The sequence below is a fragment of the Hirundo rustica genome, chromosome 10 (assembly GCF_015227805.2).
Source record: "Hirundo rustica isolate bHirRus1 chromosome 10, bHirRus1.pri.v3, whole genome shotgun sequence".
NCBI lineage: Eukaryota > Metazoa > Chordata > Aves > Passeriformes > Hirundinidae > Hirundo > Hirundo rustica.
Window position 1 is genome coordinate 11,102,153 of NC_053459.1, and position 14,622 is coordinate 11,116,774.

Genomic DNA, 14,622 nt, shown 5'->3' on the forward strand with positions numbered 1-14,622 from the left:
GGTTTTGCACGTGGTGTTTTTTTGTTTGGTTGTTGATTTTCAATTTTTATTAAGCTGTGTGGACTAAACTTCTTTCATGAGAGCTTAAAGAGTAGTGCATTTAGAGAGCAGGCATTCTTATGCATTCTTCAGAAATATTACTGGGCTTTTATCCACATGTAATTATCTATTTGTAGTCCATGCCCAGGCAGGAATTTAAGGTTAATCAGGAAAAGGGGCTTGAAAGTGATTCTATTCTTATGAAACATAGGTACGAAATAGCTGGTATGTTCAACATTCAAAGCATGTTGATTTGACCTTTCAAATATAATTATCCTTCAAGGAAGACAGAATTAGAGATTTTTTCACAGTCAAAATTAACCATGGTAGGAAAATATCTCAATTCCTGCATGCAAATGGTATGAAATAGCAAGGTTACTAAAGTACCACAAGCATATATTGAATAAAAAAATATTTTGATTACCTTGATTTAGCATCATAAGTGCCTCGAGCTGCCTCAAAATGGGAAACTGCTTGTGCTGAACTTGAAAGTAACCCTTGGTTTATCCATGAAAATCCCGTAGACATATCTAGAAGAAAGCATAACTATTTGTGATAGTTACTTACATGTTTTCTCCCTTTTACAATTTTAAACTTTGCACTCTCTTTGCAGTTAGGGTCTCTTAATTTAGTTTAGAAGGTACCAGTAGCTTGAGTTTTCTACTGCAGATGTGTCCTGTTTAATCAGGATGAAATTATATCCTGTCTTTGTGGATACACTTAAGCCTTGCACTCAGCTTTTCCCTCTGCGTGAAGAAGATTCACCTGGCTGGTGGCTGTATGCAATCACAGGTATCTGAAATAAGAGTTCTGGAGTTCTGCATGGAAACTTCCTGCCACAGCTGACCCTGTGAAACGTCCGACAGCTCCAAGTGCCTTGGCTGCCCCACTTGGTGAAGGTACAAAAGGAATTGAATTTAGTTGGGTTTGAGAGAGTGCAGTGAAGCCACCCGGGCAGTCTCTGTGTCACTGCGTGTGTGCTGGTGGCCGAAGGCTGGTGCTCTCATGGCTGGCTGTGGGGCAGCCTCCTCATCCAGCTGCCACCAGGCAGAGCTGGGCACCAGCTGTGGGCATGCACAGACCATGGCAAAGGGCTGGTGCCGAGAATGAAAGAGTTGTACGCTGCACATGAGACATGTAAGGCACTCTCCTCCACAGGGACAGGAAATGGGGGTGGGGGTTAGCACCATTAAAATGGGCTGGTACTAATGCTGAGTTTCTTGAGGTAGTTTGTTAAAAACCCTCTGAGGGATGTGAAGAGGTTACTTACAACCCCCATAGTACTCGTATGCAAATTCCCTAATAAGTTCTGCCTGTCAGTTGTTTCCAGTTATGTACATTTCTGATAAGACAAACAGCAAAACAAGTCCACTGACCCAATTACATTTACAGGATTTTTTTTTTTTTAAGAGTGTGTATGTTTTTAATTTGTTAGATAAGGCATTTCTATTCACCTACACAAATTCCATCTCGACACAAAGTTAACATCAAAACAGTTAACAAGATTGTCTAGTTCTTTTCTATGCTCCAGCTGGATGCATTAAATCAGAAGTTAGGGTCCTTACTGTTAAATTCTATGCCTAACCAAGCCTCTGTTTTGGCACAGTGGCAGTAACTGGGACTGTACTACTCATAATTATCTGGAATTGTTCTATAGCAGCAGGTAACAGGAATAACTGTGTTTGTTACATACACATTCTCATTTGTCCTTCTGTGTTCTTGTCGAGCTTTGGTTCCTCTAGGTTTGGCAGTGCTTCCTAGCACGGGGACTGTTTTAAGCAGGTTGACACAGGCTCACCATGGATGGATCCAGGGCTACCTTGGTTTGTGCTGTGGAAAGCTGTTGCAGCAAGGTATTTAAATGTCATGTTACAAAGCAAGGCTAGCAAGGGTAGTGTTCCTGGAAGCAGTCCTTGGAACATGACAGCAAATGTTAATAAGTGGCAGTTTTAGGGCGATCTGTGAGGACAGAATAGATGAGAAGAGTTAAATGTGGATGGAGCTGGATGTCTTTCATCAAGATTGCCCTAAATGCAGGTTTCATGTTACAGAGAATATGTTCCAACAGCTTCCTCCTGTCTGTGCAGGAGGAGGCTAAACCATTTGGAATGACTGCATTGTATTTAGATGAATAGAGCTGTACCATAGTGTTGTTCCCTGGTGTTTTGAAGGAGTGTACCTGTGTGTACATGTTTAATATTCCAGAAGAATAACAAGACACTGCTAGTAATCTTGTGGTTTAGTAACATTTCTGGATAATAGCTCATTAGTTTTCATTTTGAAGAGCAAGGTAGAACCATGGGAGAAAGGTGGTTCATAAAAGCATATCCCTACCTTGTATTTTCATTGCCTTACATTTCTAAATTCAAATTTCCAGTGGGCTCTGAGGAGCAAGGGATAAGAAGTTTTTGAAAGATGAGTTGAAGCCATTTCCAGTATGGAAAAGTTTGTCAAAATAGAAATGTGCCTACAATGAAGAGAGTGATTTATCCTGGCAGTGTAGAACAATTACTAATAGATACACTTAAAACCAGGGAAAGCAGCTTGAATAAACCTTTCCAAGGTGGTGCAGTCCAATCTAATAGCTCATCGTTATGTACTAGGTATATCTTGTAGCAGATACACTTGGTAGAAATTTATACTTTTTTTGAGAAGACTCTGAAGCAACACTCTCAACAGCTTTAGCAGTTAATATAAAAATGCTGCATGGAGTGTTGTTGACATCTGAATAAACTCGCTCAGGCAGTGGGTGCTCTTAGCTCATTAGTTTCAACTCCAGCCCATCTTCTAGTCCTGACTAATTATACAGGTAAACAGCAGAGCACTTCTTCACACAGGGAAAAAAACCAAATCCTAAATGGCACCACTTTGTCTGCCCACTACCTTAGTGGGATACATAAGGTGAGATGTTGTTACCCCAACTGTTAGTGCCTCAGAATTTTTATTTCCTGGGTTGTTGTTGTTGTTTTGGGTTTTTGTTGTTGTTGTTTGTTTTGTTTTGTTTTAAATCTGTAGCCTCATTTCCAGTAGTCAGGACTCAGCTAACAAAGGTGGGACTTGGTTTTGTGTTAAGTGCCTGTAGATGTGCACAGCCCAAAAGACGGAGATGGCACTCTGGCTGCTGTTCTACGAGTTAATGCTTGTCCCAGGCAGCGGAGCATTTCTGCTCACCCAGCAGCCTCACCCCCTCCTTTCCACTCGAGCTGTTCCGGTTGGAGCCCTTTGCTACATAGTTCTCCTAATGTTTCATTGTTGCAAACTCCTCTGCCAGACAAAGCCTGCAGTTTAGTACCTGGAACCAGCTCAGGGAGAGCACATAAGAAAACACCTGGGTCAAAATGCAGAAACGTCCCCAGGACACCATGTATGAAGAGTGCATTACTTGCCTTAATGATTTTTGAGTAAAAAATAAAATCAATGCATTTCCTATGATTAAAACTCTTCCAGGCTGCTGGTTTGCTACTAGGGAAATACTCAGTAAATAGTGTCGTGACACTGGGTTTTTTGCAAATGTTCGGAAACCCTGTTCTCTGGAGGTAAATTAATGCAGGCTTAAAATGAAAAAGAAATTTTAGTTAAGCCATTTAGTTAAGCCATTTAAAATTTACTACTTTTATCGAATGTAGCTGAATTCTGATTTATTTATAGCAGTAGAGAAGTTAGGGCAAGAGCTTTGTTCCCTTTCCTCAAAAACAAAGGTCTGTAGGCAGTAATTAATTGGGTAACACTTCCTTTACAGTTAAAGTCCCTCCAGAAACTCGAGAAAATGCTGGGCTAAGTTTAAGCTGTGGGTACAGCAAGAAGAACACCCTGACAATAATGACAGGAAGTGATAGCAAATTTTGGCAGCTCTAGTCCAGTGATGCAACTCTGCAAGGGTTCTAGTTTTGTGTCTGAGCACGACCTGTTCAAACAGGGGAGGTAACAGCCTCTGCCTAGGACACCTGTCCTGAAGTCTTTGGAGCTTCCTGCTTTATTTAGAGAAGCTTAGTTCTCAGGTGGCACCTGCTGGCTCTTGAGGGATTACACCCAACCAGTTCAAGATGTTCCTTTTTCTTTCCTCATTTTGGGAAGAGCTGCCTTCTTCCAGTTTGCTCCTCCACACATTCAGTTACTCAAAATTAATATGAACACATGAAAATTTGTTCTTGGTGTCAACTTAGTTATTTAAGGAATAATTTCTTCATAATACAGCTCATATATCACACTGTTATAAATCAGTGTGCATTAAGTCAACAGGACAACTAAGATAAACCTTCCAAAATTAACAGTAAAACAACTAGTTCATGTACCAAACCTACTCAGTCCCACAAACCTCAAATGTTACATACATAAGTTAGTGTAATTAAATTTGCTGCAGTTAAATAAGGTTATGGATTTGATCAGCATCAATTTTTAACTTACCTGTGATGTAGCCTTCTAAAGCTTTTGGCACCAGTGATTTTGCAGTTCTTAGGTCCTCAGCTGAGCATTTGCCTGCTTCGAGCCCAAAGGACATTCCCATTCTCTTCAGCACCTCGCTGTCATCATGAATTTCAAAAGTATTATCAAAATTAAAGAGGTATTCAAATCTGCAGGTAAAAAAATTCAAAGTGAGATGATTCTGAAAAGAGCACAGTGGTGCTCTTCTTGCCTGTTCTTTCTCTGGTGGTTTTGGCATGCACTGGGCTAAGTGTCTAGAGTCTTGGTTTTCTGTAAAGGGTCCTTAAGGTAAGAGAAGTGCAAGAAATGCTTTCTCTTTTCTGTGACTGGCATGCCTACGGCTTCAAAATGGCACATTGTCAATTAAAGTAACTTCACCAGTGCAGGGACAAAGTTTAACGTTTTCTACCTCATTGAGTAGATTCAAAGGGGAAGAGGGAGGCCTTATTAAACATGAACCTTCACTTGCACTAAAGCCAGTAAGGTCACCTGAAGCCCTGTCACCAAAATAACTGTTTTGTTTTTCTGCTTTTACATTTCACTTTCTGTTCTAATGTGCAACACTCCTCCTGTGAACTGACCTATTTACTTTGGTATAATTTTTCTTTTTTGGATGCAGCTAGAAAAGCTGTCTGTTCAGAGTCCTGTGTGTTCACAATCCACCGTTGTGGCTGCTGGACTCTCAAAAATGTTTTTAACTGCATATAAAAGTGGAAAATGAGATACAAAGTTCAGATGGGGCATTTAGGCTGGCCTTACACTGTCATCACAGGTGTTAAAAGCCTGGACAGTTCTGGTCTGTAAAATAAGGCTTAGTTCCCAGTACCTCCTCTTTTGCTGACAGAACCTTTATCCTTGGAAAAGCAACCCATCTGTGAGATACAGTTTCTAAAAGATAACTCACTCGTGGGTCTTCAATTGTCCCTCCAAGCTCATGTCACATGTCAATTTTCTTGCTAGGTTGTTTTCTAATACTTATTTTCTTGTACTTGACCAGGAAGCTCGGAAGCTTTACAGCTCTTGAGTTTAAACACAGAATTTTCAATTAGTAATCTAATGCTTTGTGCTGGGTGTAATTGTCAGTTACACACAGCATTTCTTCTGTGGCTCATACTGTATTACTTGTAAAACCTATTGTTTATGCACCTTTATTTATTCCAGCATTATCACCTTAAGAGGGAAAATAAGATGTGTCATAATTTTAACCAGTACAATTACATTGCTGCTGCCTAAACTGGTACAGCTCAGTGTCACACCAAGCTAACTACCAGCAAGGTGTAATTACTGACTCATAACTGAATTCCAAATGGCACAGGATCAAAAGCTGCATTTATTGATAGCTCTGCATTTCTTCTCCCATATGCTGTGGCCAAATAGTGGATGTTGGAAAGGAAGGTAGCTTTCTTTTCCCAGCAAGTTTCCAAACTGAAAAATTTACAGTCTTCACTATTTCTCCAGTTCAGTTTCTAGCAGCCTGCAGTCACTGATACAGGAAATCTCTACACTTCTACTTTGCTGTTAACAGCTATTCAATGACTTTCTTTCAGGCACTTGACATGATCCCCTTCTGAACTTATGTAAACTTTTAGCATGAACAAAATCAAATATAACAATTTGCATAGACTGTTAAAAATAAAACATTCTTCTTGTCATCACCTGGTATCTTCTCTTAATGTCTCTCAATTTAATAAGCAACTGTGTGCAGCTGTTCTCTATGCATGTTCACCATATCACCGGTGATTTTTGAGACACCTCACAATCCATGTCCTCTCCTTTCTAGGCCAAAGAGCCATCTGTTCCTTCTGTCAAAGCCTTTCCACAGCCTCAGTCCTTGCTGCCCTCCTGTGCCTCTCCTGGTTAAGCCATGCTTTTTCCAAGAACATGAGAGTGTGTAGTATTCCAGAGAGAAAGCACTATATGCATCTAGTTTTACACTGTAGTCCTTACTGGTTTTCCTAGTAATTCCCAGCATGATATCAGCTGTTCTTGAGAAATCAACTTTTGTTCTCACAGAATGATCTACTGGGCTGCCATGTTATTATTCAGTACTATAAGCCAGGTTCAGAGGCTATTAATACTGTGTATACAAAATTTGAGTACACTTCCTGTCCCTTTCCCATAGTAAGTGCAAATCTGATCACCAGTGATCTTAATCTGAATTTTCTGCAGCAACAGGCAATTCTTTCTGTAAGGGTACAAGAGGCCACTTTCTACATGTTCTCTCTAATGTACAGCATTGTGTCTCCAATGCTGTACAAACTCTTCTGCATTTCCCCTTGCAGATGTTCTAATTTTCCAAGTTTCTGATACATCTATTGTGTCTGAATGCTTGTTTAAAACAAGGTGTTCTGGTTACATTTTCTTTCTTTTTCCTAGGACCAAGAGCATTTATACAGAAGTACCATATACACTAAATACATTTTTCCTGTTTAAATGGGACTTACTTATTCAGGTGCCTCACCTTTAAAATTCGTTCTTAACTACTTCCTTTTTACCTGAAGACTTTGTTTTTCCTACTTCAACTTCAGAAATGCCATTCCCAGCATGCTGCTTGGCACCCATCTACCTTCTCAAGCTCTAAACAAAACTTGCCCAATAACTTCTCTCTTCTTTTAACTGTGAGAAATTTCACTCTGTTTTGGCTGTTCTTGCATAGGAAAAAGCTTAGGGGACACAAACTGATTTTCCTTCTGATACTACATCACCCTTATACATAAGACATTTCCAAGCAATTACTTTCCTTCAGCAGTTCCTCTGTAAATACAATTTTGAGTAGCTAATGCTGTGAGCTTAGCTCTTCATTGGACTTACTAACATCAGTACTTTATATAAATGTTACTTGGAGAAGAAAGGAAAATGGAAGCCCTTTAAAAAGTGGCTTTCAGTCTGGAACCAAGAGCACAGCAAGCACTCAAGCTGACCAGCAATGGAGTCAGGCAGCACAAATGCTCTCCAATAAACTCTAGAGACTGGGAATTCTCCAAACCAAGTCGGTACCTTTGCTAACTGCCTTGTTTAGCAGTTTAACCACAGTGTAACAGTGGTTAAAACAGAGCTGTTTCTGGCACTGTTTACCTACTGCTGCTGCCACTAATTAGTTGCACAAATAATAACCACAGTGGAAAGCTGGCTTAATTTGGGTTGTACACTTACTGACCTCCAGGTGACATACTACCAGAGCTGAGTTACATAAATTTAAGTATCAACAACTTCAATAATTTTGGCATGCTCACTTTCAGTATGAGTGTTTCCACACAGTTGGAGAGAGTAGAAGTGTGTTACACTGCTCTGGATCCCAAATGCCAGATTAATCCCTGACAACTCAAAGAAGCAGTTCTGAAGTTCCAGTATGAAATTGTCCAACTTTTTAAAAACTTCAAACCTAAACACAGAGTCCTGTTTAAAAGAGCAGGAAAACCTCTATAGCATGACTACAGAATAAGGGTTTAATTATGCTAAATCAAAAGTGATCCTAAAGTTCCCAGCTTGCTGAACTGCATTGCTCACAAGAGTATTCCACAAGTTTTGTCACAGAACATACTGAACGTCAGTATAATTTTCTACAAAAAATCAACTTTTAATAGTATTGCTGTTTTGCATGCTGGTGGGTTACTAGAGCCTGTCTGTTTTTGACTTGAAGTTCAGTACAGATTTGCATACCACAGAGTGAAATCTGTAATCTACAGTATTTAGAGCAAAGCCAGCTATTTTCAGCTAATAAACTGAGTGTGATCCAATTACCAGGTATCGTAACAGCACCTCAAACTTCAGCCATATTTTCACGGGATGAGGAGAACAAGCACCCACAATTATGTAACTGGAATATTTTCAGATTAATGTGAATGCAACTGTAGTAGTTTTCTTACAAGGACAGTATTATAAATTTCTGTATCTTTTCCTTCAGAGAACTTTTTGCTGTTAAAATACACTTTCAAAGTTGTGATCATCACCTGGAGTATGTTACTTTTGTGTCACAAGGATAACCTCGTGTTTCTGACTGTGTACATTTTTGTGGCATGCTAAGAGTAAGAATTCACATGGCTGCTTTGAAAGGTAGCGCTGTCCTAGTAAAGTTTCATTGAGTTATTGCTCCTGTGCAGGGAATGCTCTTTGAATGTCAGCCTGAAGTACCTTTTACAACACTGAAATTCAGCCTGTTTAACTAGAGACTATAAGGCAGTGTTAATAAACTCATGCATATTATTACTGCAGTTGCATCAAATGTTTAAAAACACAAGTAACCCCCTGAAGTGACAGTTGCAAACGTAAATACAATAAGTACTTCTAGTAAAGTAGAAAAATTTCCCTCACTTATTTGAGGAAAAATTCCAATCCACAAAGAAAGTAAAATTGTAAAAATTAATTCCATAAACACTCACTTATCACTTGATATGCTGCAGTCTATAATTGTTCTTTTGCTAGTGTTGACTATTAAGAAAGGCAGCTGTATTGTTGAGGTCAAAGATGGAGGGCCTTGATTTTGCTGTTCATTTTGCTGATTTCTTTGTACCAAGTTTTTAAATGCTATTTGCTGTAAAACAAAAGGAAAAAAAAAATCACTGCCAATAAAAGAGCAGATATCAGTGTTTCCAGGAAATGAAACCTCATAGGGCTTATTTACCAACTCTCAATACCTTCAGTAATTTTTTGTCAAAAAGTGAGTTGTGGCCTGACTTTCTCTTGGCACTAGTGAAGTTCACCAGGAGCAGAAGTTAAATCCAATTTTTGCACATATATACCATTGACTCTGTCCCGCTCACACTCCTTGAAGAAACAAGAAAGGACCAATAAAGCTTACTGGAGAATGCTTCCCCAATCCCTTTGAAAAGGCTCTGGAGTCAGAGGTCTTCTCTGGCATTTTTTATGTGTAATTACCTCAGAGTAGGAGATAGTTACACTGAAACAAAAATTCCCCTGCCTCCCATATCTGTATTTTTATTCTCTTTCCCTTCTCATCCATCACTAGCTTCTCTCAAAAGAATTAGTTTGGAAATTCTCCTCTGGAAGTTACTAAGCAGGTGCTGTTTGTGACACCACTCACTTCCAGTTTCCTATATCTGACTGCACATGTATGAAAATGGGTGGGTTTAGGAAATGTTATTTGAGGGACTGGAAGTCAGTGTAATTACCCACCTGAGGCCCTGCTTATTCCATTTAAGGGGAAAAAGATGGATAGCCAGAATCCCAAAGGACTGGTAAACCCTCTGGCTAACAACACAATCAGGGCAATAATGAGAGTTGTGAACAGTAATATTTGAACTGTCAATATTTGGACTAAAAAGTTAAGAGGGCCTGAGTTGCCTTATTTTCACCAGTGCAATTTCATGTAACTGTCAGAGGAACTGCTGATGTATTGGGTCAGACAGATAGAATCCCAATTGTACCCTAAGCAAAGAAACAGCTTTTGGTGACAAACAAAGAAGCATCAGATATTTGAAAGTTTCTGTGAGTATCAGTTACATGAAAATTGTATCAGTGTAGTTGAACCAGGAAAAAAATACAACCTTATTGCCTGTAATCTCCTAAAATCATTTGATTACACTGAACTTACTAAAAGCCTGCACAGACTAGAACATTAAGAATGCTCATAACTGTGTTTATAAAATATTACCTTATAAACAAGATGCATTTGAAATATATTTCAGCAATTAAAGCCAAAAGTCATCTCAAAAGTATGTGATTGAAAGTAAAGGTATTGGATTTTGCAGCCTTCCACTCTCAACATCCAGAAATGTCTATATCCCCCAAAACAACTCTGCACACATTTACACAAATTCTTTTGTGAACTTCATAGCTTAGGTCAAAGAGAAAATTTAAAGAATGACTCAGGGTAGCTCTGGGGGAACTTAGAGTCAACAAAGGGGACTTGTGAGTTGTTCCCATTCCCACTGAGGTTGGCAAAGCTTCAGCAGAACACTTAGGAAAGCTTGTGGCACACAGATGGAGGGTGCTGGTTTTACAGCAGGCAAAACTGAACCACAGTGTCAGCAAGAGGTCCCCCTACCAGAATCCAGAAAGGTCACAGCGGTCAAACTTTTCTCCTTAGTGTATGTCACAGCTGTTAGTTAAACCTAGAAAGAACTCCAGGTCTAACATGCTGAATTTGCACTTGATATTTTCATTTATGGGGGGGAAAAAAGTAAAATTAAATATACCTGCAGTAGTAGTTCTTGCAGTTGGGCTCGCTTCTGTTTTATTCTTTCAATCCGCTTCTGTTTTTCTATCTTAAAAGATAAATGTAAATGCATCAAGATACTTAAGCTACCTTGTCCATTCCCTTGTGCCAAACTGAACAGGCTTTCTTTGTAAATGGGGGCAAATTGCATGGGCTTGACAGTTTCTCCATTAAACAGGTCTGACAGACTGTAATGTCTTTCTCTGTCAACAATTTTAACTCCAGTAAGAATTTAATTATTACAAGAGACTATTACGTCTCCCCCCATTCTGCCTCTTCTGTCTTGCACCGAGTGCCAATTGGCATCAAATCAAAAACTTGCTCGAGGGGATGCTTTTTTTTTTCCCTTCTGCCCTCCACTCTTCTGGAATTGTACATATCCCACTGTTCTCCCAGCTGCAAGCTACTAGACATAAAGATATGGAGGCTGGGCTTATGATCACCTATATCTTACCAGTGACCTCCACTTTTCGCTTGAGACTTGATTAAACTGACAAGACTGCAGCAACAAAAAGGGGTAGAGGTAACATTTTCTGCAGGAGCATAGCTCTTGCAGCAGTTTAGCTCCTGATGTGGCCAAGCTGCTGTACCCTGGGGCAGGGCAGTGCTGACCCTGCAGGTCCAGCAGTGTTTGGAAGAGTCCTCTGGGGCAATGCTAAGAACTGACAGAACTGCTCATTGGGGCTGAGAGGGGGTTTTGCTCATCATCCTCATGGTGCCAGCACTGCATCACCGGCTCCCCAAAATACCAAACCCTTAAATTACCTTTTCATTCAAGCACTGAAACTAAATGACTTGATCTTTTAAAATTTAGCTGGCCCAAACTCCTCTATCTCCTTTACAAGGTTGCTCTGTGGTGATTCCCTCCTCACACCCTTTAATGTTTAAAATGCATCTTTCAGACAGCTTTCTGTGCTGGGACTCTTAAAACCAGTAAGCAATACAGATATCATTCAGGCATGGTTTCTATATAACAAGCTCTTTTGCACTGATTTTTGTACTGGTAATCTTATTATGGATTTACACTGCAAGAACAGTTGCCACTTTATACAACTTTAAAAGCAAAATTAATTCTAATTTTCACACCATGAGAACGCAGCTTTGTTTGACATTCTTTTCTCTTATATCAGTTTTTGAAAAATATGCCTGGCTTCCATTTTGTGCATGTGTAATTAGAGCCTGAAACAGTGACTTGCATATGATTATTGAAGACAATGAAATTCAAGCTCCATATTTGTAACAATAACCTATACTGGAGACAATGCATTAACATGAATGTATGCAAAATGTAGATTTATTCCAAATTAAAAAAAAAAAAACAACAACATCCTGGAGCACTATGATTGAACACAGGCATTCTCCTTGGATGGATGTACTTTTCAAGTTGCTGTAATGGACAAGGACTGTAAAAGCTTTTCTCTTACCACATCTAGAAAGAGAATTGATGTAAATGACCCTGCACAAAAAGAACTGCCCTGCACTGGAGAGGCACCCACCACCTTTTAAGATACCTAATGCCCAAGTGTCACAAACTGAGATGGATTTGCAGACAGCCATTACAGCACACTGCAGTGAATACAGTGACTTATGCTTTTTATTTATAGCACATTTGGCCTGAAGGACAGACAACATTTGTGCGTATAAATTCTGGCATGCCTGCAAAAAACACTGTAACTCTGAGCCTGCTGAAAAAATGATGGAAATAATTGATAAGTCAAACTTCTTTTTGCTTTCTCTGGCAGTTCATAACTAGCAATTGATATTCCAGCAGGAATTATTTTTCAATTTATTTTCCTTTGAATTATATTTCCAAGTACAGACATTAATAGAGAACACCTCTCATTTTAAATGCAAACCATTTTGTGAGCATAACTGAAATATAAATTCTTTTGACTTTTTTCTGATTCAAGGTACTAAGTACTACAGACTTTAATCTTAAAAATAATCCCCGATTTAATCGATGCCCATTTTGTAAGGTAAAGAGCTTGGAAAACTAAATGTAATGTATATTAAATGAAACTGAACTAAGCATACACAAACAATTTTTTTCAGTTTATTCCAATATCAATATTCGTATTTTCATTGTGCACGAGCATCAAAACCAATCAGGTTCAAACTGAGGGAAAACAATCCCTCCTCTTTCTAAAGAAGAGCAACTCAATTATCACAACATGTGAACAAAACAGAATTTCCCACGTACATCCCTTTACCTCTAGATTCTGACATTCCTGAGCTGAGTTCGTAGGAAGGCCGATCCATCGGATTTCCTTCTTCTCCTTTGAAATGATGTTCATTGCCATCAGGACGTTGAGGGCATCGTAAACTCTCCGTCTAATATTTTTCTGATCATAAGCCTGCTAAGAAAACAACACACTAATTACAACAAAATAATTGAATTAAAAAAGGAAAAGCAATTGAACACATGCTCCATAGACATGGAGAAGATCAAATGCCAAAATGGAAGCAAATCTCTGCAGAAATTCCATCATGGCAAGGCTGGCACGGTTGAAAAGCCTGACAAGCCCACATATACAAGAGCAGCCTTTTCTTAAGGTTAGTTATTTTGGCAGATTCCTCTACTTTGTTGATAATTTAGGGAGAGTTCAAGTCTTCATCTTAATTCTGTATTTTTAGATTTCAAAGAGTAAGTCTTTATATTTGAAAACAAGTTAAGTGAAGAAGAGTATGGACTGTGGCAGGACAATGCAGAATTCCATGATAAAACAGATAAATCTGTATTGGTATAAACAAAAATCAACACATATTTGCTTACTGAATCTGCTGGTAGGTGGCTGTTAGAATTTGTGAATTCTGATACGAGCTCATCAGCTACTTCGTTGTATGAGGTTGTTCCTTTACGTTGAACTTTTTCACAAACTTTCATTGAAAAATGCCTCAGACCCTTCCCATTTTTATCTCCTTTCTTGCTTCTCTTACTGAAAAGAGAACAGTATTATTTTAATACATTGAATGTTAATAAGCTACTTTGTTACACAGCAAAAGGTCTACCTTTTGCAACAGAAATCTGAACTATCTAAATGCAAAATAAAACTTCTGCGTCAGTTTCTTGTTTCTTACAAGTTTGCAAAGAAGTGCACTAGAGCCCCTTCCCCTTCCTTGACTATTTCTGCATTGATAGCATTTGAACACATGCTGCTGGGAAGATGCTTAAAATGGATTTGTAATTCATCTCCAGGCAGTCTCACAAAAGAACAACCGAAAAAAGAGGAAAATCTCCCAGGGTGCTTATGTGCCTGGAAGCCAGGTTTATGTGGATCTCTCACGTGTGTGCCTAAAATAGAAAGACTCAGACATCCCTATTTAAAATACAGCAGGAGATACTAAACTTGCTCATGAAGGGAATTAAGGTTCCACCATAGAATATATCCACATGTATACATCATCATATATATACATACATACACATCTATCCTAAGATGTGTCCATCATAGAATAGATACAAGAATCCCTTTTGTGGGAGTAAGTACATATTCATTGGGTGTTAAGGTGCCAAATTAAGAACTGGCAAACTGTCAGGGTTATTTTCCATTCACCTTCTTCCAGAAAAGCAAGAGCTTAGGTAATGGTAATAAAAAAAAACCCCAGGAGCAGTTGTTTTTATCATACAAACTAGATCTGAATGTGTAATTCAACAGAAGCTTTAAAAAATTCAGCTGTGTTGGTTTTGGGCTTGTTTTTGTTCTTTTTTTTTAATTAGTCTTATGGTTTCATTCGACAATGTGTTCCAGGGAGAGATGTTATTTTACAGAAAAAGAGTTCCTGTCAGCAGTAAAAAGCTAAAGAAACTATTAAAAAAACCCCCAAGAATGGTTTTCAAAATTGTGACTGTATTCAGGAAAAGAGAATATAGGTAAACGAAACAAAAAAGAGTAAAAAGAACATCAGCAGACTAAAAAAAACCCCATCACAGTTTTGAGGTGAAGGAGTGAAAACTGCTGAAAGCAGGAACTGGACAGTTGTCTTTC

At 38.8% G+C, this 14,622-nt stretch overlaps 1 protein-coding gene across 4 annotated transcripts in view; it reads right to left on the bottom strand.

Annotated features, from left to right (window-relative positions):
* TFDP2 (transcription factor Dp-2) overlaps positions 1 to 14,622 on the bottom strand; it is a 56,352-nt gene that overhangs the window by 7,924 nt on the left and 33,806 nt on the right. For 2 of the 4 annotated variants that reach the window (XM_040074086.1, XM_040074084.1), the window contains 6 exons: positions 13,410 to 13,572; positions 12,847 to 12,990; positions 10,617 to 10,685; positions 8,841 to 8,992; positions 4,444 to 4,610; positions 464 to 569 (listed from right to left, as the gene is read on the bottom strand). In XM_040074086.1, coding sequence (XP_039930020.1) covers positions 464 to 569; positions 4,444 to 4,610; positions 8,841 to 8,992; positions 10,617 to 10,685; positions 12,847 to 12,990; positions 13,410 to 13,572 — 801 coding nt within the window. Of the gene's footprint in view, positions 1 to 463; positions 570 to 4,443; positions 4,611 to 8,840; positions 8,993 to 10,616; positions 10,686 to 12,846; positions 12,994 to 13,409; positions 13,573 to 14,622 lie in introns of all 4 variants that reach the window. The other 2 variants (XM_040074085.1, XM_040074083.1) reach the window with 1 other exon arrangement.